The sequence below is a fragment of the Scyliorhinus canicula genome, chromosome 15 (genome assembly GCF_902713615.1).
Source record: "Scyliorhinus canicula chromosome 15, sScyCan1.1, whole genome shotgun sequence".
Taxonomy (NCBI): Eukaryota; Metazoa; Chordata; class Chondrichthyes; order Carcharhiniformes; family Scyliorhinidae; genus Scyliorhinus; species Scyliorhinus canicula.
In genome coordinates this window covers 63,387,829-63,414,595 of record NC_052160.1, presented here as the reverse complement: position 1 = coordinate 63,414,595, position 26,767 = coordinate 63,387,829, and the positions used below count along the sequence as shown (strand labels likewise).

The 26,767-nt window shown below is 53.3% G+C and overlaps 2 protein-coding genes across 4 annotated transcripts in view; both read left to right on the top strand.

Moving 5' to 3' along the window:
• The window catches only part of meiob (meiosis specific with OB-fold), a 254,364-nt gene that overhangs the window by 105,672 nt on the left and 121,925 nt on the right, over positions 1-26,767 (top strand). The gene's annotated exons all lie outside the window — the stretch shown is intronic.
• LOC119978919 (UPF0235 protein C15orf40 homolog) lies at positions 1,703-16,402 on the top strand. The gene is made up of 2 exons (XM_038820852.1): positions 1,703-1,775; positions 15,999-16,402. Exons 1-2 carry the CDS (start codon positions 1,703-1,705, stop codon positions 16,400-16,402), a joined length of 477 nt encoding a protein of 158 aa, XP_038676780.1.

The window sequence follows — 26,767 nt, the reverse complement described above, 5'->3', positions numbered from 1 at the left end:
AGAGAGACAGACCGGCATTTTGGGGGGGGGGGAGGTGGAGAGAGACAGACCGGCATTTTGGGGGGGAGGGGGGAGGAGGAGAGAGACAGACCGGCATTTTGGGGGGGGGGGAGGAGGAGAGAGACAGACCGTCATTTGGGGGGGGGGGGGGGGGGGGGGGGAGGAGAGAGACTGACCCGGCGTTTGGGGGGGGGAGGAGAGAGACTGACCCGACGTTTGGGGGGGAAGGAGAGAGACAGACCGGCATTTGGGGGGGGGGGGGAGGAGGAGAGAGACAGACCGGCATTTTGGGGGGGGGGGGGGAGGAGGAGAGAGACAGACCCCGGCATTTTGGGGGGGGGGGGGAGGAGGAGAGAGACAGACCGGCATTTGGGGGGGGGGGGGGGAGAGAGACAGACCCGGCATTTGGGGGGGGGGAGAGAGAGAGACAGACCCGGCGTTGGGGGGTTTGTGGCGTTGCGTTGAGTTGAGAGGAGGGGGGGGGGTTTGCGGCGTTGAGTTGAGAGGGGGGGGGTTGCGGTGTTGAGTTGAGAGAGGGGGGGCGGCGTTGGAGGGGGGGGGGCGGCGTTGGAGGGGGGTAGGGGTGGTGAAGGGGGTAGGGGTGGTGAGGGGGGTAGGGGCGTTGGAGGGAGGTAGGGGTGGTGAGGGGGGGGTGGTTGGGGTAGGGGCAGCGGCGTACAGAGGGGGGGGCGACGGTGCGTTGGCCCCGGGCATCCGTCGCCCCCCCTCTCTGCATGCCACTGCCCCAAACCCCCACCCCTACCCCCTCCAATGCCCCTACCCCCCCTCCCCACCACCCCTACCCCCCCCCACCGCCGCAACCCCCCCCCGATGCCGCAACCCCCCCCCCGATGCCGCAACCCCCCCCCCGATGCCGCAACCCCCCCCCCGATGCCGCAACCCCCCCACCGATACCGCAACCCCCCCCCCCCCCCCCCCCCCCGATGCCGCAACACCCCCCCCGGACACTGAACGGCGTCAACCATCATCAATGGTTGACGCCGTTTTAAAGCTACTCCGGGCCGGAGATTTGTTCAAACAAAAATATAATGAAATCCCGCCGGCGCCAGCTGTTTTCAGAGGCTGCCGGCGGGATTTGCACAACGCCGGTTTTTGGCCGGTCAGAGAATAAAAAACCCTGCGGGAGCGGGATTAACGCCGCTGCCGGCCGAGCAGGGTCGGAGAATTTCTCCCCAGATGTCAGAGATGCAGTCTGGCTTTAAGTTAGAACTGTCTAACGTTTGCGACTCTAACTCTAAGCCGGAAACTTTTCAGTGGATCCCGGAGAGCATGGGAATTGCCCAATGGAAGTTCAGATTTCCATGACAATTGCCAGAGAGTAAGTGCATCAGGACTTCGGTGGGGTCCTGACACACAATTTGGACAGTACGTCCTGTTTCTGATGATCCGGGGACTGGAAGACCTTGGTCATGAATGTCTGGAGGGTCTCCCATTCCCCTGAGGGAAGAGGCATAAAGCCAGTCAGTTACACTACAACCATTATAATTAACAGGACTTCCGGTGGCGACCATGGAGTGAGCGGTCGCAAATTTGGCAGCTCCCACTCATGGTGGTCTTTTTGTGGCCTTTACACCGGATTGTTGCAGGAATTTTATTGAAGATAGGTGTAGAAGCAAGAACAGAATAAAGGGACCAGAAGTAATCGGAAAAGAACAAACCAGATGGTGGTGGCGAGTGACGAATGGACAACACGCTTGGAGATGGCAGACGAACAAGGTCGGACCCTGACATCTCAGTGGTCGATGGACCAGTTGGTGAGCTTCTTAAATGAGAAGTTCACCCAACAGTGGAAGGAGAGAGCTGAGGACCTGGCCCAGGCGGTGGACTCGATCAAGGCGGTGGTTGACCGCGTGGAGACAAGACTGGCAGCCCACGGACAGGCGATCCAGAGGTTGGAGGAGTAGGCGGGGAAGCAGGAGGAACAATCCATCTCGCTGGCAGCAAAGATTGGGATGCTGCGTGACCAGCAAAAGAGACAGCTGGAGAAAGTGGAGGACCTGAAAAATTATTCTCGGAGGCTAAACATCTGGATCGTGGGACTGCTGGAGTGAATTGAAGGATTGGATGCTGGTGCGTATGTGGGGAAGATGTTGGAGAAGCTGCTCGGAGAAAGTGGGTTTGAGCGCCTGTTGGAGGTGGATTGGGCCCACAGGGCACTGATGCGGAAGCCACAGGGGGATGAGCCGCCGAGGGCGATGGTGCTACGATTACATTGGTTCCTGGACAAGGAACACATTATGAGGTGGGCCAGGCAGACGAGGCGATGCACTTGGGAAGATGGCGAGATCCTGGTGTATCAGGACCTGGGAGCAGAGCATGCGAACAGGAAGGCGAGCTTTAATAAGGTCAAGTCGGCCCTATACAAGAAGGGCATAAAGTTTAGTCTACTGTAGCCGACTCGCCTATGAGTGACCTATGGGGGCTGGGAATTGTACTTCGGCTCGGCGGAGGAGGCAGCGGACTTTATGAAGGAGAATCCACTGGCAGTACAAGGAGGACCTTGAACTTTGACTGAGGAGATTTGAACTATGTTCTGTAATACTTTGGGTTTACATTATTTGGATTTATTTTGGGGTTTGGCTGACGGGGAGGGAACTTTCAAGGTGGAAGAGGAGGAGGGTTGATGACGGTAGTTGTCCGAGGGCGGGCCAGGAGAGGTGCGGGGCATGGGCCGCAGACTGGCCTAGTAGAGGATATGGTTGATCGGCAGGGGAGAGGGGGCGAGGTGCCCCCCGACCAGGCTGGTCACGTGGAATGTTCTGGGACTAAATGGGCCATCAAAAGGGCCCGTGTGTTCGCGCACTTGAAGCAACTGAAGGCGGACATGGCTATGTTGCAGCAGACACATCTGAAGGTGGGGGAATCAGATTAGGTTAAGGAAGGGATGGGTCGAGCAGGTGTTCCATTCGGGATTAGACGTCAAAACGAGGGGGGGGTGGCCCTGGTCAATAAGTGTGTGGCATTTGAGGTGGGGAATATAGAGGTCAAACCCAGAGGGTAGATATATTATGGTTAGTGGGAAATTGGAAGCAATGGCCGTGGTACCCATAAATATATATGCCCCAAACTGGGATGACGTTGAGTTTCTTAGACGGGTGCTGGGGAAGATCCCGGACCTGGATTCACATCGATTGATTATGTGGGGAAATTTCAACACAGTCCTGGATCGGTCAAGTCGGTCAAGTGCCAGTTCTGGGAAGGTATCAGCTATGGCAAAGGAGTTGCGGGGGTTTATGGAGCGCATGGGGGGGGATTGATCCGTGGAGATTTGGGAGGTCAAGGAGTAAGGAGTTTTTATTCTACTCCCATGTGTACAAGGTGTATTCTCGGATAGGCTTCTTTGTATTGGACAAAACGCTGCTAGCTGAGGTAGTAGATGCTGAATATTCAGCAATTGTGGTGTCAGACCATGCCCCACACTGGATAGACCTGCAAGTTAACAAAGGAAAGGTCCAGCGCCCGCAGTGGAGGTTAGATGTGGGGTTATTAGCGGAGGAGGAGATGTGCGAGCGGGTAAGGGAGGCCATCCGAGGTTAATAAAGATCAATGACACAGGTGAGGTTTCGGCTTGGGTGGTGTGGGAGGCTCTGAAGGCAGTTATTAGGGGGGATCTCATCTCAATTCGGGCCCAAAAGGAGAAGGCTGAGCAGGTGGCGTTAGACAGGCTGGTAGACGAAATTTTACAGGTGGACAGGAGGTATGCGGAGTCTCCGGATTTATCATAGAATCATAGAATTTACAGTGCAGAAGGAGGCCATTCGGCTCATCAAGTCTGCACCGGCTCTTGGAAAGAGCACCCTACCCAAGGTCAACACCTCCACCCTATCCCCATAACCCAGTAACCCCACCCAACACTAAGGGCAATTTTGGACGCTAAGGGCAATTTATCATGGCCAATCCACCTAACCGGATGACGGGCTTCTGAAGGTGAGTCAGAGACTGCAGCTGGAATTTGGGCTCCTGTCCACAGGTAAGGCGGTGGGACAACTTAGGAGGGAAAGGGGGCGGTCTATGAGTATGGGAAAAAAGCCAGCAGGATGCTGGCGCATCAGCTGAGGAAACAGGAGGCGGTGAGAGAGATTGGGAAAGTAAGAGATGCAGGGGGAAGGTGGTTTTGGATCCAGCGGGCGTAAATGATTAAATGATGTGTTTCGGGAATTTTATAGTGGATTGTATAAATCTGAACCCCCAGTGGGGGAGGGGGGGGGGGAGATGAAGCGATTTCTGGGGGGGTCTGGCATTACCAAGGATAGATGAGGAGTTGGTGGAGGGCTTGGGAGTCCCAATTGGGCTGGGGGAGGTTATAGACGGATTGGAGGCAATGCAATCTGGTAAGGCCCCAGGACCTGACCGATAGCCGGTTGAGTTTTAGAAAAACTTTTACGGGCTGTTGGGGCCGCTTCTGGTAAAGGCTTTTCATGAGTCCAAGAGGCTGGGAGTGCTCCCCCCCCCCCCCCCCCCGCCCCCCAATGTTATCGCAGGCATCGATTTCCCTTATTTTGAAACGGGATAAGAATCCGGAGAGTTGTGGGTCATATAGGCAATCACCCTGTTAAATGTGGATGCAAAATTGCTGGCAAAGATCTTGGCCATGCGCATAGAGGATTTTGTTCCAAAGGTAATAGGGGAGGACCAGGCGGGATTTGTGAAGGGATTACACCTGACGTCCTACATTAGGCAACTCCTAAATGTAATAATGATGCCTGTGGAGGGGCATGAGGTCAAGGTGGTGGTGGCCAAAGATGCAGAATAGGCCTTTCGTTGGGTTGAGTGGAAGTACCTGTGGGATGTCCTGGTAGGTTTGGGTTCGGGCAGGGATTTGTTGATTGTGTCCAGTTGCTAAATCAGGCACCGATGGCGAATGTAAGGACTAACTGGGTTTGATCAGAGTATTTTAGTTTGTGTAGGAGGATAAGGCAGGGGTGTCCACTCGCCTCACTACTGTTTGCCCTGGCCATAGAGTCTTTGGCAATGGCGCTGAGGACATCAAACATTTTGCGGGGGATAGTGAGGGGGGCTTGGCCTTTCTGAACTTTATTAACTATTACTGGGCAGCTAATATTTAGATGATTAGGAAATGGTGGTGGGGGAGAGGTCGGTGTGGGCGCAAGTGGAAGCAGCATCTTGCAAGGGCACGAGTCTGAAGGCTCTGTTAACATAAGAACTAGGAGCAGGAGTAGGCCATCTGGCCTCTCGAGCCTGCTCCGCCATTCAATGAGATCATGGCTGATCTTTGTGGACTCAGCTCCACTTTCCGGCCCGAACACCATGGGCGCGATTCTCCGCAAATTCACGGCAGCCTCCCGGGACCCGATTCAACCCGCGCATGCGCGGATGACGTCATCACGCAGACGCGTCAAACCCGCGCATGCGCGGGCCGCCATGCCCCTCAGCCGCCCCGCGGACTGATCCTGCGGGGCGGCGGAAGAACAAATAGTGCGCGGGTATCGGACCAGCTGCCCGCGATCGGTGCCCACCGACCGCAGGCCCATGCCACCCTTGGCACGGCCGTGGTGCGGCCGTGCCAATCGGTGCCATGGTTGTCTGGGACGGCACTTTGCGGCCGTTTTCACGAACGGTGAGAGCAGGTGTGATTGCGTTCGTGAAAACGGCCGTAAAGGCCTGGGAACTCTGCCCATCGGCCTGGGGAGAATCACTGTTCGCCGTAAAAAACGGCGAGCAGCGATTCGTGTCGTGGGGCGGCCATGGCGGGGGGGGGGGGGGGGGGGGAAATAGCGGGAACCCATCGTGGGCAGCGGAGAATCGCGCCCCATAACCCTTAATCCCTTTATTCTTCAAAAAACTATCTATCTTTACCTTAAAAACATTTAATGAAGGAGCCTCAACTGCTTCACTGGGCAAGGAATTCCATAGATTCATAACCCGTTGGGTGAAAAGTTCCTCCTAAACTCAGTCCTAAATCTACTTCCCCTTATTTTGAGACTATGTCCCCTAGTTCTGCTTTCACCCGCCAGTGGAAACAACCTGCCCGCATCTAACCTAATCTATTCCCTTCATAATTTTAAATGTTTCTATAAGATCCCCCTCATCCTTCTAAATTCCAACGAGTACAGTCCCAGTCTACTCAACCTCTCTTCATAATCCAACCCCTTCAGCTCTGGGATTAACCTAGTGAATCTCCTCTGCACACCGTCCAGTGCCAGTATGTCCTTTCTCAAATAAGGAGACCAAAACTGAACACAATACTCCAGGTGTGGCCTCACTAACACCTTATACAATTGCAACATAACCTCCCTAGTCTTAAACTCCATCCCTCTAGCAATGAAGGACAAAATTCCATTTGCCTTCTTAATCACCTGTTGCACCTGTAAACCGACTTTCTGTGACTCATGCACTAGCACACCCAGGTCTCTCTGCACAGCGGCATGCTTTAATATTTTATCGTTTAAATAATAATCCCGTTTGCTGTTATTCCTACCAAAATGGATAACCTCACATTTGTCAACATTGTATTCCATCTGCCAGACCCTAGCCCATTCACTTAACCTATCCAAATCCCTCTGCAGACTTCCAGTATCCTCTGCACTTTTTGCTTTACCACTTATCTTAGTGTCATCTGCAAACTTGGACACATTGCCCTTGGTCCCCAACTCCAAATCATCTATGTAAATTGTGAACAATTGTGGGCCCAACAGGGATCCCTGAGGGACACCACTAGCTACTGATTGCCAACCAGAGAAACACCCATTAATCCCCACTCTTTGCTTTCTATTAATTAACCAATCCTCTGTCCATGCTACTACTTTACCCTTAATGCCATGCATCTTTATCTTATGCAGCAACCTTTTGTGTGGCACCTTGTCAAAGGCTTTCTGGAAATCCAGATATACCACATCCATTGGCTCCCCGTTATCTACTGCACTGGTAATGTCCTCAAAAAATCCACTAAATTAGTTAGGCACGACCTGCCCTTTATGAACCTATGCTGCGTCTGCCCAATGGGACAATTTCTATCCAGATGCCTCACTATTTCTTCCTTGATGATAGATTCCAGCATCTTCCCTACTACCGAAGTTAAGCTCACTGGGCTATAATTTCCTGCACTCTACCTACCTCATTTTTTAAACAGTGGTGTCACGTTTGATAATTTCCAATCCACCGGGACCACCCCAGAGTCTAGTGAATTTTGGTAAATCATCATGAGTGCATCTGCAATTTCCCTAGCCATCTCTTTTAGCACTCTGGGATGCATTCCATCAGGGCCAGAAGACTTGTCCACCTTTAGCCCCATTAGCTTGCCCATCACTACCTCCTTAGTGATAACAATCCTCTCAAAGTCCTCACCTGTCATAGCCTCATTTCTATCAGACGCTGGCATGTTATTTGTGTCTTCCACTGTGAAGATCGACCCAAAAAACCTGTTCAGTTCCTCAGCCATTTCCTCATCTCCCATTATTAAAACTCCCTTCTCATCCTCTAAAGGACCAATATTTACCTTAGCCACTCTTTTTTGTTTTATATATTTGTAAAAACCTTTACTGTCTGTTTTTATATTCTGAGCAAGTTTGCTCTCATACTCTATCTTACTCTTCTTTATAGCTTTTTTAGTAGCTTTCTAGTAGATTTCCCAGTCCTCTAGTCTCCCACCAATCTTTGCCACTTTATATGCTTTTCCTTCAATTTGATACTCTCCCTTATTTCCTTAGATATCCACGGTCGATTTTCCCTCTTTCAGCCGTCCTTCCTTTTTGTTGGTATAAACCTTTGCTGAGCACTGTGAAAAATCGCTTGGAAGGTTCTCCACTGTTTCTCAACTGTTCCACCATAAAGGCTTTGCTCCAAGTCTACCTTAGCTAGTTCTTCTCTCATCCCATTGTAATCTCCTTTGTTTAAACACAAAACACTAGTATTTGATTTTACTTTCTCACCCTCCATCTGTATTTTAAATTCCACCATATTGTGATCGCTCCTTCCGAACCACTGCCGTTCTCGCCGGCTCGTTACTCCACAGGTCCAGTGGTAGTGGCTGCCCTGAGAGTGTGGAGGCAATGGAGGTAGCACATGAGACTGGAGGGGGTGTCGGTATGGTCACCAATCTGTGAAATTCACAGATTTGCTCCGGGGGGGGTTGGCGGGGGGGGCTTCAGGAGGTGGCACCGGGCAGGGGTTGAGAGATTTGGGGATCTCTTTATTGAGGAGGGTTTCCTGAGCTTGGCGGAGCGAGAGGAGGAGTTTGAGTTATCGGGTGGGAAATGATTCCGGTCCCTGCAGGTACGGATTTTTACTGGGGGCAAGTTCCAAGCTTCCCTTGCCCCCTTCCACGGGGATTGCAGGATAAGGTGATGTTTAGAACAGGGGTTGGGGAGGGGAGGGTCTCGGAAATATATAAGGAACTGATGGAGTGGGAAGTGGTCCCAATCGGGAGGTGAAAAGAAAGTGGGAGGAAGACTTGGGAGGGGAGTTGGAAGTCGGGCTATGGGAGAAGGCCCTGAGGAGAGTCAATGCATCCTCGTTGTGTGCCAGGCTGAGTCTGATCCAGTTCAAAGTGGTCCACAGGGCTCATCTGACTGTTGCCCAGATAGGTTTTTTGATGAGATGGAGGACAGATGTGGACGGTGCGGGGGAAGTTTTGGGCTTGTCCGAAGCCAAGGAGATTTTGGCAGGGATACTCAGATGTCATGTCAGAGGTCCTGGAAGGGAGGGTGACTCCAAGTCCAGAGGTGGCAATATTTGGAGTGTTGGAAGATCCAGGAGTGGGGGGGCGGGGGGGGGGGGGGGGGGGGGGGGGAGGAGAGAGGCTGACGTTTGGCCTTTGCCTCCCTGGTGGCTAGGAGACGGGTTTTAATGCGATGGAGGGACTTGGAGCCTCCTAAATCAGGGATGTGGGTCAGTGACATGGCAGGCTTTCTTAGACTAGAGAAAATTAAGTTCGCCTTAAAGGGTTCATTACAGGGGTTCGCTTGGAGGTGGCAGCCGTTTATCAACTTCTTAAAGGAAAACTGACCGTCAGCAGGAGGGGGGCGGGGGGTGGGGGGTGGTGGTGGGAATGGGGAGGCATGCAAGTGAAGAAAAGGGCAGGGAATCTAATATATGGGTAGCTAGGAGTTAGGGCGATGGGAAGTTGGGTATGTTATTGTGGGGTTTTTGCGTGTGCTGGACCGCTCTGTTTAGAATGTAAAAAATGTTAAAATTATAAATGCCTCAATAAAATATTTTCTAATAACAAAATTATAATTAACAGGAAGTTTACAAGCTACCTGCATTACATTGTACAGCTACTGTGAAATCACACATTGTGATCCCCATAGTGGGGGGTTGTGTTTGCTATCCAATTGAGTTCCCAATGTTTTCATAAGCTATGGGTGTCACTGGCAAGGCCAGCATTTGTATCCCATCCTTAATTGCATTTAAAAAGTTGGTGATGCACCACCATCTTGAACCTCTGCAGTCCATCTGGTACAGGTGCACCCAGAGTACTGTTAGAAAAAGAGGTCCAGCATTTTAATCCAACAACAGTGAAGGAACTGCAATATTGTTCCAAGTCAGGATGGTGTGTGAATTGGAGGGAAATTTTCAGATGGTGATGTTCCCAAGTGTCTGTTTGTTGCTGTTACTCTTCTAGGTGGTAGAGGTTGTGAGTCTGGAGGGTGATGTTGAACGAGACTTGGTGTGTTGTGTGCATCTGATACATTGTGCATTGGTAGAATGCACAAGCAGAAGCGGGAGGTGTAGAGGGAGTGTGTGTAAGTTAGTGGATAGGGTGTCAATCTAGTAGGCTGCTTTGTCCTGGATAGTGTCACGCTTGTTGAATATTGCTGGAACAGCACTCATCCAGGCAACTATTCCATATGTGGAAATTGTTCCATCGCATTATTGACTTGTGCCTTGTAGATGGCAGACAGGCCTTGGGAAAATACAAGATGAGTTACTCACCGCAGAATTCCCAGACTTTGAGCTGCTTTTTGTGACCACAACATTTGTATCAAGTTTCTGGTTAATGGTAATCCCTAGGATGTTTAAAATGCAGGATTCAGTGATGGTAACAATAATGTCAAGGGAAAATGGTTAGATTCTCTCTTGTTAGATATTGTCATTGTCTGGCACTTGTGTGGCGTGAATGTTACCATTTAATTCGCCAAGTCTGGATATTTCCTGGTCTTGCTCCATATGGACACTGACTGCTTCAGCATCTGAGGAGTCAAGTTGCAAATGACACAGAGCGTTGTGCAATCAGCAAGCATCCCCAATTCTGTCCTCAGGATGAAGGGAAGGTCATAGATGATGCAGCTGAAGGTGGTTGCGCCTATGACACTACCCTGAGGAACGTCTCCAGTGATGTTTAGGTGATGAGATGATTAGCGTGCTACAACTTTTCACTAAGTTTAACTAAACAGTGGTAAAGTTTCCATTGACTTCAGTTTTCCTAGGGCTCCTTGATGCCATGCACGGTTAAATGCTGCCTTGATTTCAATGTCAGTCATTCTCACCTCACCCTCAGGGCGCACTGTAGCACAATGGTTAGCACTGTTTTTTCACAGCTCCAGGGTCCGAGGTTCGATTCCTGGCTTTGGTCACTCTCTGTGTGGAGTCTGAACGTTCTCCCTGTGTCTGCGTGGGTTTTCTCCAGGTGCTCTGGTTTCCTCCCACATTCCAAAGATGTGCAGGTTAGGTGGATTGGCCATGCTAAATTACCCTTAGTGTCCAAAGAAAAAAAGGGTAGGTGGGATTATGGGATTCCTAGTTTACGGGGATAGGGTGGAGGTGTGGGTTTAGGTAGGGTGCTCTTTCTGGTACAGACTCGATGGGCCGGATGGCCTCCTGCACTGTAAATTCTATGATTCTATGATTTGCGAGACACCTCTAGACTAGCAGAATGATGGAGTCAAATACAGTACGAGTAAAAGACAGGTGGCGATTTTCATCCCCATTCACCATCAAAGAGAATGGTGACACGGGCAAAAAATAGGGGGAGAATCGGGAAACACTCTTCTTGCCACGAGATAGTGTTTCTTGATTTACCACGCCCCTCGCTGGTGATGCCCTCAAAGGATGCAAACCTCATTTTAATGGTTCTGCATACATTTCCATCTGATTACCCAGCGCCACAGCCACATGATCCTCTCACCCTCACTGAATATTCATACCTCGCCAACGTGATGTCATATTGGTGAGGTTTACAACAGCTATTTGACGATGTGAATCTGTCGACAGGACCCAAAGACTGGGCAAGGGTGTCAATACCATCAGGGAGTGGGGGAGATAGAGGCAGGACTGGGGGGTGTTGGAATATGGCAGGAGAAGTTGGAGACCAAGACAGGACTAGGGAGTGGTCAACGAACAGAGTGGAGTAGTAAAGGACTGCCCAAGGAAGAGTCAGAGACTGTCCTGGGGCTGAGGCCATCCAGGCAAGTGGAAACTATTCCATCGCACTATTGACTTGCGCCTTGTAGATGGTAGACAGGCTTTGGGGAAATACAAGATGAGTTACTCGCCACAGAATTCGCAGGCTCCGAACTCTTTTTGTGGCCATAACATTTGTATGGCTTGTCCAGTCAAGTTTCGGGTTAGTGATAACCCCTAGGATGTTTAAAGTGCAGGATTCAATGATGGTAACAGTAATGTTAAGGAAAAATAGTTGGAGCTGGGGCTGAGGTTACATTGCTGGGGTGTATTGAAGAGACTGCCTTGAGCCTGAGGCTACACTAACAGGGATATGTTGAAGAGACTGACCTGAGACTGAGGCCACACTGTCGTGGGCGTATTGGGCGTTTCCGGGTTGCGCAGGACACGTTAGAGTGCTCTGCATGGCATGCATGTTTTGGTCCTGATCTTGGACGGGACGGCCTTTCTGGCCAGTGATGGTTGTGCTCAATATGGAGTGCAGGACATGGTCAATCACCTGAGGAATTTGGTCTAGCGGTTGAAGTCATAGTACTGTGAGTCAGAGAATACAGTCATGTTCAGGGGAGGCATCTGTATCCTTAAATCATTAACTAAAAAGTCATGCAGGGAGTATTGGATGGTCTCATAAGAGTCGGGTGTAGTCCCCAAAAGTCAAGGTTCATGTGGCCTCAAGAAGTGTCAGGTCAACAAAGGGCATGGAATATCAACATTAAAAGGTTCAAGGGGAGAACAGGAATATCCACCATGGATAATGATTTGTTTAAGCTAATGATTGTTAACAGAAGGAGGCTGGATAGCGATAAAAGGAATGGAAATTAGGAGGTGGTGGATATATAGGAGGATGGGAGGAGGAAATTGGTGAGTGATAAGGGGTATTGAAAGCTGCTCTTCCAGCCAAGGTCAGCAGCGCCGTTTTCGTGCTCACTTTACAATAAAGCAATTCAAAAAACTAGTTAGAAAAATACTGATTGGGGAGGGATCTTGGGATATGTTGGAGGCATTAAGTATGGCAATCCTTGGCCAATAGAAGGGGCATCTTGTAACTAACTTGCTCAAACCATGGAGAGCATGGCTCGGCTCAGAACTGGACTCCAGGCTCTAATGCATAATAAATGTACTTGGTTCCTTTGCTAACGGTATGCATTCACTTGAGAATCCATTAGGTTTAGATGCTGTGGTGTATCTGGTCCTCATGGAGGCATATCAGAATGGTTGCAGGATTAAAAAATCAATGATCACCTCTGTTGCAGAGGCAGCATGGCCCCTATAAGTCTCCCAGGTTCCTAGTGCACTGGTCATGGCATTCAAAGCACCATGCTTGCACTCAGGACACAAGTGTAAGGATTGTGTATTGATGGTCATTGTCAAGGCCACTGGAAGATAACCAATAAAGTGCTGATTATAACCTCTAGCCCCTGGGTCTTTTCACTCTAATTAAGACCCTCATGAATGTGCCATAACGTCTGAGGGGAAAACTCAGACAGGTGTCATGCTCCAGGAAGATATTGGTGTGGAAGGGGTGGCTTTGATATGCAATGTGCATACTGAGAAGAAGCCGAACGCGAGAGACTGAATTCCTGCCTTGTATATGGAGGTAGATCATTCCACTGGAACCGTTGATTGCTTAATTGTATCCGTGCACGGATAAAAACCCATCTGGTTCACTGATGTACTTTAGGAAAGGAAATCTGGTAGCCCTACAAGGTCTGGCCGATATGTGACTCCACATCCACAGGAATGTGGTTGACTCTTGAGCCATATGTGGATGTCATTGCACGGGCATGACATGACAGACATGCCCTTGACATCCTCATAGCTGTAAGATTCTAGGAGGAATGAGGTGAAGACAAGTTGTTAAGATGACAATTCTCTTCAATGTTTCTTTTTCTTAAATATTTTAATTCTCCTTTTCCACATTTTCTCCCAAATTTATACCCACCAACAATAAACAGTAACGAATACAATGTCAATCCCCATATCAACAACAATAATCCCATCCTCCCACCAAACCCCAAACAGCAGCCTGCATGTTAACATAATTAAACAACAAAAATGAATCAGGAATCACCCATAGTCACCATGAACAGTCCCCCTCTCCCAACCCACCCCCACTAATGTTCGATGTAATCAATTCCGGTTCAAGCAGGTAACCAACAATCCGCTGTCAAGTGCCCCAGCAGCCCATAATTCACCCATACCCACCATCACAGCTTCCGAAGTCAGATCGGCCTTCCTGAAAGTGAAACCTCGGAAGGCAACGGGCCCGGGCGGGATCCCTTGCCGTGTACTCAGAGCCTGCACGGACCAGCTGGCAGAGGCATTCACAGACATCTTTAATCTGTCCCTACTCCACTCCGAGGTCCCCACCTGCTTCAAGAAGACCACCATCATACCGGTATCAAAGAAGAACCAGGCAACGTGCCTCAATGACTACCGTCCGGCGGCCCTGACTTCAGTCGTAATGAAGTGCTTCGAGCGGTTGATCATGAAGCGCATCACCTCCATACTCCCAGAACGCCTTGATCCACTGAAATTCGCATACCGTTGCAACCGGTCCACATCAGACGCCATTTCCCTGGCCCTACACTCATCCCTAGAGCATCTCGAAAACAAGGACTCCTACATCAGACTCTTATTTATTGACTACAGCTCCGCCTTCAACACCATAATCCTAGCCAAGCTCATATCAAAGCTCCAAAACCTAGGACTTGGCTCTCCACTCTGCAACTGGATCCTCGATTTTCTGACCAACAGATCACAGTCAGTAAGAATGAAGAACAACACCTCCTCCACAATAGTCCTCAACACCGGGGCCCCGCAAGGCTGCATACTTAGCCCCCTACTCTACTCCCTGTACGCACGACTGCGTGGCAAAACTTGGTTCCAACTCCATCTACAAGTTTGCTGACGATACGACCATAGTGGGCCGGATCTCGAATAACAACGAGTCAGAATACAGGAGGGTGATAGAGAACCTAGTGGAGTGGTGTAGTGACAACAATCTCTCCCTCAATGCCAGCAAAACTAAAGAGCTGGTCATTGACTTCAGGAAGCAAATTACTGTACACACACCTGTCAGCATCAACGGGTGCACATCTCCAAAAATCTGCCCTGGTCCACCCACGTCGACGCTACCACCAAGAAAGCACAACAGCGCCTATACTTCCTCAGGAAAGTAAGGAAATTCGGCATGTCCACATTAACCCTTACCAACTTTTACAGATGCACCATAGAATCGGGCTGCATCACAGCCTGGTATGGCAACTGCTCGGCCCAGGACCACAAGAAACTTCAGAGAGTCATGAACACCGCCCAGTCCATCACACGAACCCGCCTCCCATCCATTGACTCCATCGACACCTCCCGCTGCCTGGGGAAAGCGGGCAGCATAATCAAAGATCCCTCCCACCCGGCTTACTCACTCTTCCAACTTCTTCCATCGGGCAGGAGATACAGAAGTCTGAGAACACGCACGAACAGACTCAAAAACAGCATCTTCCCCACTGTCACCAGACTCCTAAATGACCCTCTTATGGACTGACCTCATTAACACTACACCCTGTATGCTTCATCCAGTGCCAGTGCTTATGTAGTTACACTGTATATCTTGTTTTGCCCTATTATGTATTTTCTTTTATTCCCTTTTCTTCCCATGTACTTAATGATCTGTTGAGCTGCTCACAGAAAAATACTATTCACTGTACCTCGGTTCACGTGACAATAAACAAATCCAATCCAATCCAATTGCATCATGAATAACCCCCAACTGACCCCTCAGTTCAAACATAACCTTCTCAAGAGTTAAGAATTCTAGCAGTTCCCCCTGCCTTTCCAGTGCACAGGGCGGAGAGGTCGATCTCCATCCCAACAGGAATGGCCTTCGGGCAATCAACGAGGCGAAGGCTACAATATCTGCCTCTGCACCCATTTTCAACCCCAGCTGGTCCGGCACCCCGAATATGGCCTCCCGAGGGCCCGGGTCTAGTTTCACGTGCACCACTTTAGAGATTACCCTAAAAACCTCCTTCCAGTAATCCTCCAGCTTTGGACAAGACCAAAGCATATGAACGTGGTGTGGTGAATGTAATATATAGATGTATATATGTTAATTCACACTGTCTTTGTAAGCATAGTAGCGCTATCCTACCACTAGGGGGAGTAGCGCTGGGAGCACTCAGGAACTTGTACTGGGCTCCACCCTTGGCTCCGCCCACGACTCCTCCCCTAGTGCAGTTGTATAAATACCCTTGTCCAGAGTCAGCCTGAGTTCACTACGACATCAACAGGTAACAGGCTGGCTCTGAAGTAAGTCGATTAAAGCCTAGATTCATATCAGAAACACGTGTCTGGTAAATTGATGGTTCCATCATGTGGTTTGTGGGGCGCCCCCTGCAATGTTCACACACATCTCTGGGTGCGGCTCTCTGCCCGCCAGGGCTGTTCTGTATGAGAAGGACTCGGCTGCTGGGCTTCCCGCTCTCACTATCGGCTCCCGCCGTCAGCGCAGACCCAGGCTTTCAGCGGCTCTTTCCTGCCGCCTGGCCGCTGCTGAGGGCGATCCGCGCGGGAGCACAGGCAGAGGGCCCCGGGGAGAGGAACTCCACACAGATGAGAACTGGCGGGGGGATCCGGGCGGGTCCTTTCCACATTTAGATGGACAGAGAGTAAGAAGAAGGTGAAGAACTCTGAAAAACTGCCACAGGCAACTCAGGGACCAGTGAAATTTGATAAGGATGGTTCTGTTTTGGTTGTCATTCACGCCAAACCTGGAGCTAAACAGAATGCTGTGCCGGATGTGTCGGAAGGAGCAGTTGCCGTGGCTATTGCGGCTCCTCCAACTGATGGGGAGGCGAATGCAGAACTGGTTCGTTATCTGGCCAAGGTACTGGGATTAAAGAAAAGTGAAGTTATCCTGGACAAGGGTTGCAGACACCGTGAGAAGGTGGTGAAGATTCTGGCTTCATTTACCCTGGAAGAGGTGCAAGAAATACTCCAATCCGCGGCCACTACAGGCTAGTGCAAGAAGCAGAGCCTTGGGGCAACGTTGGTCGCAATAAATCAAAACCTAGTGGTTACTGGACGTGCACAGAAGAGTACTGTCAGCAATGTGTCTCATCAGTCATTGCATTCAAATAATCTTGGAAGAGACCTCACACGAACTGTCAAATCCAGGTTTAAAACTGTCTAGGTACAGCTGATATTTTATATTTGGAAACCATGTGGATTGGGAACTACTCCTGACTATTCAAATTCTTGCATTGCTAATGGTTATTCTGTGTGAAAATTCATTCACACATACCTCAATTCTGTCCTCGTTGTCTCATTATAAAAAATGATTTATTGTAAGGTGAACATTGGGTTTGGCTGTTCTGTCCCTGGGATCCATTTACCTGATTTTTTAGTTCAGCTACATGCAAAAGCCCCATGACAGTATAAAAAGAGCAAAGAGTTATCTGCTTGTCAATATTCCACCCTCAACTAATTCTCCCAACAAAAGATATGGGGCGCGATTCTCCGCACCCGCGAAAAATCGCAAAACTGTCGTAAAAAACGGGCGCGTTTTACGACTGTCGTGAAGGGTCCATTTCCCGACGTATTCACTTCCGGGAAATGGGCTAGTAACGCGGCCGCGTCAATCAGGTGCGCGATGATGACGGAACGCGGCGACGACACGAACACGCCCACGTGACGCCGCCCGACGTCGTAAAAAGGCGCGGGCGAGCACAGAATCTGTCGGCCATGATGTCGGAGTCCAGGAGAGCTGCACCTCGTTTTGTGGAGGCCGATGTCGAGACTCTGCTCGATGCTGTTGAGCAGAGGAGGGGCATCCTCCGCCCGCGGAGAGGGCATCGCCAACCTGCCAGCGCGGTACGCCAGGCCTGGCGTGAGGTGGCCGCTGTCGTCAGTGCTGTGGGGCAGAACCCTCGCTCTGCAGAGCAGTGCCGGAAAAAGCTACACGACCTCACCAGGGCTGCCAGGGTAAGTGCCAAGAAGGTGCCCCCTGGTCACAACCATCCCCCCCCCCCCCCCCCCCCCCGGCACGGGGGGTGGAGGGGGATTGGGCCAGAGTTATTTGAGGATGGGTCACAAAGTTGTCACAGACCCAGCGCTCTGGCCCCGTGGAGAGATGCAATCGTCTTATGACAACTTGACCCCCAAACTGTGCCAGTATCTGAACGGACTGCTGATACCTGCCGTATTGTAATGATCTACCTATGTACCCTCCCCCAACAGGCCAAGTCCGCTCACAACAACCGTGAGCGGCACAAGACTGGAGGGGGTTCGCCCAACCTGCACCCCCTCACCACCTTTGAGCAGAGGGCACTGGACCTTGTCGGGGGGTCTGCCACCCGGGATGTCGCGCTATGCGAGGTTGGCGGAGCTGCAACAAGTGAGACAACCCTCCTTGACAAACACCCACCCCTCCCCCATCCTCTGTCCCTTCACACACCCTGCCCACTTGGACACCTCCCCCATCCTCTGTCCCTTCACACACCCTGCCCACTGGGATACCTCCCCCATCCTTTGTCCCTTCACACGCTGCCCACTGGGACCGTCCAGCGGCCTGCCGAGCAAATCTAAATAACCCGTCTCATTCTCTTCCCTAGGACGTGATGCCGAACGGCCAGGGCCGTCTGGCTGCAGACGGACACAGGCATCTGCCGCCACCTCACCCGGGGCCGCACGACAGAGGGTGCCCGATCAGCGGGGAGCCCCATCCTCCCCAACCCAATCTGCGGATCAGGACGCCCAGAGGGTGGCGAGACCACAAGCCACGGAAATGGCCAGGGATAACCCTCCGGACTCTGAGCGGCCCCACACCATCGAGGAGGGGCTAAATTGCGAAAACATCGGGCTTGCGGCACTGCTATCTCCCACAACATCCATCATCCCAGAGACACTCACCCCGGCGGGCCTATTTAGTGATGAGTCTCCTGGGTCACAGTCTGGTTTGCACATCACAGCTGAGCAGGTACATCAGGTGGAGGTCGGAGCAACCGAAGGCCCGGACTCGCGGAGGCCAGACCAGGCCCAGGATGCAGCTGGCTCCCAGACGTTTTCGGAGTTCCTGGAGTTTCTCAACCCACCCGCACAGCCGATGCCTCAAGAAACCCAGGGAGACGACGGGATGAGGGCTTCCTTCCAGACTCTGCAGACGCTGTTAGAGGAGTTGAACCGCGTCCACGAGCAGGGAGTGGTGCCGCTCATGGCAGAGACCCAGTCCGATACCGCACGGGTGGCATCCGCGGTGGAGGCAATGGGTCAGGTGATGCAAGGCTTCATATGCACGCGTCATCCTCGGCCCTGGACAGGGTTGCCCTCTCACAGGCAGCAATGTGCCAGAGGCAAAACGACATTGCCGGCGCCCTGCAGGCCTTGGCCCAGTCTCACCAGGTCATTGGCCAGTCGCAGCAGTCAGTCGCCGAGAGCATCAACCGCCTGACACATGTGCTGGATGGCGTCGTGCACTCACAGGTTGAGATCGCACAGTCCCTGGCGGGAATGTCTAACTCCCTGGACTCCGTCTCTGCAAACCTTCGGATCCTGGTGGATACCGTTGCAGGCCTCCAGGACTGGCAGCGCCAGGTGTCGGTGGTGCGATGGGGCACCTCCCCGCTCGCACCTCTGTCCCAAAGTGAGGCCCGGGGGCCACCGGGCTCCCCGAGGGAGGAGGAAGTTTCGGGGCCCGTCCCATTAAGTCCATCACGGGACGTCCCGGAATTCTCGGCCTCCCCCCGTCCCATCCCTGGTGCATCGGGTGGGCAGCAGGCAGAGCAGGGTGGCACAACGTCACCCGAGACGCCCGCAGAGCAGCCTGGCCCATCAAGGCCGGGTCGCCCCAGGAAACGCTTGGCCAAGGAGAAACGAGTCGAGGGGGGCGATTCGCAGCAATCCTCCTCCACTCCTGCTGTATCATCTGGGGAGTCACTTAGACGTAGTGGTAGGGCCCGTAAGGCAACTAAGATAGACACTGAGTAAGTTGGCACGGGTGAAGGGCACAGTTTAGTTGTAGGGGCTAGGGCACCTGTAAATAATTGTTAACATTAAACGCACTGTTCCACCTTACTTGTAATACCGTGTGATTGTTCCACAGCCACAGGATTTGTGATGGTGACCGAGTGTCGCTGGGGTTGACGAGTGGTGAAACTTCGGTGCCGGGTGTGCAGTCCCTGCCCCCCCCCCCCCCCCCCCCCCCCCCCCCCCCCCCCCCCCCCCCCCCAACCCCTCCCACAGCTAGCCCACGCGGGCACGTGATGGAGTGTCAGTGACGATCTCAGCGGCCACCAAGGTGGATGGTTCAGCTATTGCCATGGGCCAGACTCTCTCTAACGATTCTGAGCTCACAGCTCATCGCAGAGCGGGCTGTCATCATTCCACATGGCACTGATCACACCTGCTGACACAGCCATCAATGTTGTGCCATACAGTCTGGACCCAGTGGTAAGGGTGATGTCGAAGTGGAGCAGGGTACACTGAGAGGGGGTGGGGGGGGTTGTGGTGGTGGAAGTTGTGTGTTGACCCTCTGCACGACTAGCGATGCAGGTGGTGGTTTGGTGTTCAGCGGGGACGTCACATGCGGTGCGTGAACCGTGCTGCCACTAAGGCGTCGCGTGCCCGCCGTCCTCGCCGGGTCTGTCGTGCCGCCTCCTGGACATCACCAGCACCTGGGTCGTGTCTGCGTGCTGCGCCCGCCACTCCACCAGCCTCCTCCTCCTCCCTCTCCTCCTCCTCCTCCTCCTCCTCCTCCTCTGTGCTGGAACCACTGCCACTGGCTTCTCCCTCCGCCTCCTGCAGCAGGTCATCTCCCCTCTGCATCGCGATGTTGTGCAGCGCACAGCAGACCACAACAATGCGAGCGTCCCTTTCGGCCTGGTACTGCAGGGCCCCTCCGGAGCGGTCCAGGCACCTGAATCTCATCTTCAGGAGGCCAAGGCAGCGCTCCACCACACCCCTGATTGCTGCATGGGCCTCGTTGTATCGTGTTTCCGCATTGGTCTGAGACCTCCGTATAGGCGTCATCAGCCAAGACCTCAGCGGATAACCCCTGTCGCCTAGCAACCAGCCCCTCAGCCGGGGGGGACGACCCTCAAACATCGCAGGGATGAACGACTGCGCCAGTATGTAGGAGTCATGCACACTCCCTGGGAACCTTGCAGAGACGTTCATGATCCTCATGTGGGGGTCGCATACCACCTGGATATTCATGGAGTATGTCCCCCTTCTGTTTGTGAACACATCCCTGTCGCCTGCAGGCGGGCGCATGGGGACGTGAACACAATCGATTGCCCCCTGCACCCTTGGTATCCCGGCCATGCTGGCAAATCCACGAGCTCGTGAGTCTTGACTTGCTTGGTCCTCGGGAAAGGTGATGTAGCGGTCCGCGATGGCATAGAGGGCGTCGGTCACATCCCGGATACACCTGTGGACCGATGACTGGGAGATCCCGGAGAGGTCCCCGCTCGGAGACTGGAAGGAGCCGGTAGCATAGAAGTTAAGAGCGACCGTCACCTTGATGGCAACCGGGATCGCGTGTCCTCCCCCGTTCCACGTGGGGCGAGGTGCGACAGGAGTTGGCAGATATGTATCACTGTCTGCCTACTCAGCCGGAGTCTCCTCCTGCAGATGATGTCCGTCATTGTTAGGAAAGAGACCCGGACACGGTACACCCTCGGCTTTGGTCGTCGCCTCTGGCGCCGTGGCTGCACCCTCACTCTCTCCTCTTCCTCTTCCTCCTCCTCCTCCTCCTCCTCCTCCTCCTCCCCATGCTGCTCGACGACTGGCAACTCCTCGGCCCTTCCCTCTGCTGCTGCAGCTGGCCCTGCATCCACTGCGGGTTGTGGGTGTGGATGCTGCTGCATCGCCAAATGCAGTGCAGCGGCCCCAACCACTGCGCAGAACATAGGCGTTCTGTTCACATACATTGTGCTAACCTACAAAAGGGTGGTGGGGGGCAGAAAAACGGGACATGTTAGACGGAGGTTAGTCGACACCTCGGCAGCCGCCTGCCACGGGATACCTGTGTGTCCCGGTGGCCTGATCGCGCTGCTGACACGCGGGCAGCCTAACCCCTGGTCACTTTCTGCATCCAACGGCCAGTAAACTATGTCCTCCTCACGGGTGCGTCAGTGGCCTGTGGCCGTAAGCCACAGGGCAACCAGCGGCCGTGTCCTCGTGACCGGCACGCCATGGCATGGTGGCAGACATTTTGTTACGGGGTTGGACGGCTCACTCGCTCACTCTCTACCTAACCCCCCCCCCACTCCCACTCCCCCCCCATCTCCCCCGCTCCCCGCCCCCCGTCTCCCCACTCCCCCCCGTCCCCCCCCACTGCCCCTCCGCCCCCCCCACTGCCCCCCCCCGTCCCCCCCCCACTGCCCCCCCCATCCCCCCCACTGCCCCCCCCCGTCTCCCCCACTGACCCTGCTCTGGATCCCCCCTCCCGTTCTCAGGAATACCTTCTCCGTTGTGGCCAGACTCGAGCGGTGCGCTGAGCGGTGCGCTCCCCTCCTCCAAGCTGTCGTCAGCCAGCCCGACTGGTTGACGAACTTAAATAGCAGGTGTGTTTCACGCCGTGCAAACAGGGCGCGATGATGTCGGGACTTCGGCCCATCCGGGCCGGTGAATAGCGGGGGGGGGCTATTAGTGGCGAATCTGGTCGTGTCGGGGGCGGGAAGGAGGCGTTTGTCGGGAATGACGACTCCGAGATTTTGCGGGGTTCGGAGAATAGCGGGAGGGCGTCGGAACAGCGTCGCCGTAAAAATATGCGACGCCCGCTATTTTCCGAACCGTCGTGAGTCCGGAGAATCGCGCCCTAGCAGTGTGATGATCACATTGACATTGTGGGAGATTATTAGTGCAGAATGACATGGGCAGCACGGTAGCATTGTGGATAGCACAATTGCTTCACAGCTCTAGGGTCCCAGGTTCGATTCCGACTTGGGTCACTGTCTGTGCGGAGTCTGCACATCCTCCCCGTGTGTGCGTGGGTTTCCTCCGGGTGCTCCGGTTTCCTCCCACAGTCCAAAGTTGTGCAGGTTAGGTGGATTGGCTATGATAAATTGCCCTTAGTGTCCAAAATTGCCCTTAGTGTTGGGTGGGGTTACTGGGTTATGGTGATAGGGTGGAGGTGTTGACCTTGGGTAGGGTGCTCATTCCAAGAGCCGGTGCAGACTCGATGGGCCGAATGGCCTCCTTCTGCACTGTAAATTCTATGATCTATGATCTTCCCCCCCTCAAAAAGCCAGTGTGATGAATGATTCCTGCACCTTTAATGTAATGATCCCTTTCAGACCGGTTTGGAACCCTGGGGGACTCCGGCTCCACCCCCGCAGGGAGCCATATATAAGGTAATGTTCAGTGGGCTGTGTGCAGTGAGCATACTTCTCGATAGCTGTCTGGTTCTCTGATAATTAAAGCATCTCTGGAGTTGTAATTGAGGGCATCTCAATTTAATTAGCAGAGAACCAGACAGCTACCCAGAAGTGTGCTCAGTGCCACAGGCCCCACAACGCGGCTGCATGCTGGCCGGACACGCCCCCTTCTGACGCATCATCGGCCTCGTGCGAGTCATGGGGTGGCCACCTTGGCGGCGGCCATCTTCAAAATCCGACATGTGCAACCGACGGTGGCAGCCATTTTGTGACTCCGGGCGGCCATTTTGTGAGTCGGACTCAGCTGAGGACTCTGACTACGCGCAACTGAGAGCGATCACCCTTGATCAATCGCGGCTGAAACACCTACGGAACTCCATGATGCAGGTCTAAATCAACGGGCGCGACACCCCCTGCCTCTTCGACTCAGGGAGCACGGAGAGCTTTATTCACCCAGAAACGGTAAGGCGCTGCTCCCTGCACACATATCCCGCCTTCCAAACTATCGCCCTCACGTCCGGGTCCCACTCGGTCGAAATCACGGGGTATTGTATCGCGGATCTCTCGATCCAGGGCGCCGAATACGCCTGTTTCAAACTTTATATCCTCCCTCGCCTCTGCGCTCCCCTGCTGCTTCATCTGGACTTTCAGTGTAGCCACCGAAGCCTGACACTGAAGTTCAGCGGACCCCTGTCCCCACTCACGGTATGTAGCCTGGCACCACTTAAAGTTGCATCACCCCCCTGCTTCGTGAACCTCACCCCCGACTGTAAGCCCGTCGCCACCAGGGGTCGGCGGTACAGTGCTCAAGATATGACTTTTATCAAGTCAGGTTCAGCGGTTGCTGAAAGAAGGGATCATAGAGGCTGGCAACAGCCCCTGGAGAGCACAAGTATTGGTAGTCCAGTCTGGGGAAAAGACACGGATGGTGGTGGACTATAGTCAGACCATGATGTGACCATCAATTCACAAGACACGTGATTGGATGTGAACAGTGGTTTTAATAGTTTTACAACTGAGCCTGCCTGCGACGAGATGAACTGGCAGCAGGCTCACAACTGCAGATCTTTATACCTCCGGTTAGTGGAAGGAGCCAAGGGTGGAGCCCAGTACAAATTCCTCATCTCCCCCTATGGGCAGAGCCGCGCAACTGCTCGTATACCGAGCTTACAAAGACACAACACATATAATATAACACAGTGTGAATTACTAGGATTATGATTCACCGCATTCACCCCCGATAAAAAAATCAAGTCCGGCGGGGGTGATGTGTCTACAAGTTTAGCCGGTCCAGCGGTCGAGTCGTCCTCTGGGATCAGCGAAGCGCCGGGGTTGCAGCATCTTCTGGTGGCTGGGTGGTGGCGGTCGGTGAGGGTACGATAGCGGACTCCGGGGGTGATTCGGTCCAAGCTTCGTACCCGACTGGTTCGACTGGCGACGGGGAGCGCCGGAAACCCACAGGCGCGGGGGCGCGGAGCACGGGCAGTGAACCTGTAGGTGTGGGGGAGCAGGGCGCAGTGTAGTGTGAGGGGTACCTCGGCGGCAGTAGTGTTGAGTTGGATCCTGCAGGCGCCAGGTCCCGGAGGGAAACAGTGTCCTGACGGCCGTCAGGGTATTCGATGAACGCGTATTGGGGGTTCGAGTGGAGTAGGAGCACACTCTCAACGAGTGGGTCAGTTTTGAGTGCCCGGACGTGCTTCCGGAGGAGAACCGGGCCCGGTGTCTTCAACCATGCTGGGAGCGAAACCCCCGTGTAGTGCCCCTGGAAAAAACAAATAGCCGCTTGTGAGGGGTCTGGTTGGTGGCTGTACATAGAAGGGACCTAATAGCGTGGAGCGCGTCGGGGAGGACCTCCTGCCAATGGGAGGTCGAGAGCTTCCTGGACCGGAGGGTCAGTAGGACGGTCTTCCAGACTGTCGCGTTCTCCCTCTCCACCTGCCCGTTCCCCCTGGGGTTGTAGCTGGTAGTCCTGCTCGAGGCGATGCCATTGTCGAGCAGGTACTGATGCAACTCGTCACTCATAAAGGACGAACCCCAGTCGCTGTGTACGTAGCTGGGGAAACCAAACAGGGTGAAGATGCTGTGCAGGGCTCTGATGACTGTTGGAGGTCATATCGGGGCACGGGATAGCAAAGAGGAAGCGGGAGAACTCGTTGCTGACGTTCAGGAAGTACACATTCCGATTGGTCGAGGGGTGTGGCCCTTTGAAATCGATGCTCAGGCGTTCAAAGGGCCACGGGGCCTTTACCAGGTGGGCCCTGTCATCTATAAAAGTGCGGTTTGCACTCCGCACAGATCGGGCGATCTCTGGTGATGGCTTTTACCTCCTCGGTGGAGAAAGGCAGATTTCGGGCTTTGACGTAGTGGGTGAGCTGGGTGACCGCTGTGTGGCAGAGGTCATTGTGGATAGCTTTCAGGCGGTCGTCTTGCGCGCTGGCGCACGTGCTGCGGGACAGGGCATCTGGGGGCTCGTTGAGCTTCCCCGGTCGGTACATAATATCGTACTTGTAGGTGGAGAGTTCGATCCTCCACCGTAGGATCTTATCGTTTTTAATTTTGCCCCTTTGTGAGTTGTCAAACATGAAGGCAACCGATCTTTGGTCAGTGATGAAGGTGAACCTCCTACCTGCGAGGTAGTGCCTCCAGTGACGTATAGCTTCCACGATGGCTTGTGCTTCCTTTTCGACCAAGGAGTGTCGAAGTTCCGAAGTGGAGAGGGTTCGGGAGAAAAAGGCGATTGGTCTCCCTGCCTGAATTAGTGTGGCTGCGAGAGCGACCTCTGAGGCATCGCTCTCTACCTGAAAAGGGACGGATTCATCCACTGCCCGCATGGCTGCTTTGGCGATGTCCTCGATACAGGTGAAGGCCTGGCGAGCCTCATCTGATAGAGGAAAGAGTGTGGCCTTAAATAGTGGGCGGGCTTTGTCCGCATACTGAGGGACCCACTGGGCATAATAAGAGAAAAATCCCAGGCACCTTTTAGAACATAGAACAGTACAGCACAGAACAGGCCCTTCGGCCCTCAATGTTGTGCCGAGCAATGATCACCCTACTTAAACCCACGTAACCCGTATACCCGTAACCCAACAATCCCCCCATTAACCTTACACTACGGGCAATTTAGCATGGCCAATCCACCTAACCCGCACATCTTTGGACTGTGGGAGGAAACCGGAGCACCCAGAGGAAACCCACGCACACACGGGGAGGACGTGCAGACTCCACACAGACAGTGACCCAGCCGGGAATCGAACCTGGGACCACTGGAGCTGTGAAGCATTGATGCTAACCACCATGCTACCGTGAGGGCCCTGGGACAGTGAGGGAGAGGGAGTTGCATACGGTCCAGGTCGGGGCCCAGGACTCCATTTTCCACGACATAGCCGAGGATGACTAGCCTGGTCGTGCGGAAAACGCATTTCTCCGTGTTATACGTGAGGTTGAGTTTCTGGGCAGTCTGGAGAAATCAATGGAGGTTAGCGTTGTGGTCCTGCTGATCATGGCCGTAGATGGTGACGTTGTCCAAGTACGGAAACGTGGCCCGCAGCCCGTACTGGTCCACCATTCAGTCCATTGCTCGTTGCAACACAGTGACCCCATTCGTCACGCCAAACGGAACCCGGAGGAAGTGGAAGAGGCGGCCATCGGCCTCGAACGCTGTGTAGTGGCGGTCCTCCGGGCGGATTGGGAGCTGGTGGTATGCAGACTTCAGATCCACCGTGGAGAAGATGCAATAATGGGCGATCTGATTCCCCATGTCTGCAATCCTGGGGAGGGGGTACGCATCGAGGAGCGTGAATCGATTAATGGTCTGGCTATAGTCCACTACCATTTGGAATTTTTCCCCAGTCTTGATGACCACCACCTGAGCTCTCCAGGGGCTATTACTGGCCTCTATGATCCCCTCACGTAGAAGCCTATGGACTTCGGTTCTGATAAACACCCTGTCCTGCAGGCTGTATCGCCTGCTGCGAGTGGCTACGAGTTTGCAGTCTGCAGTGAGATTGGCA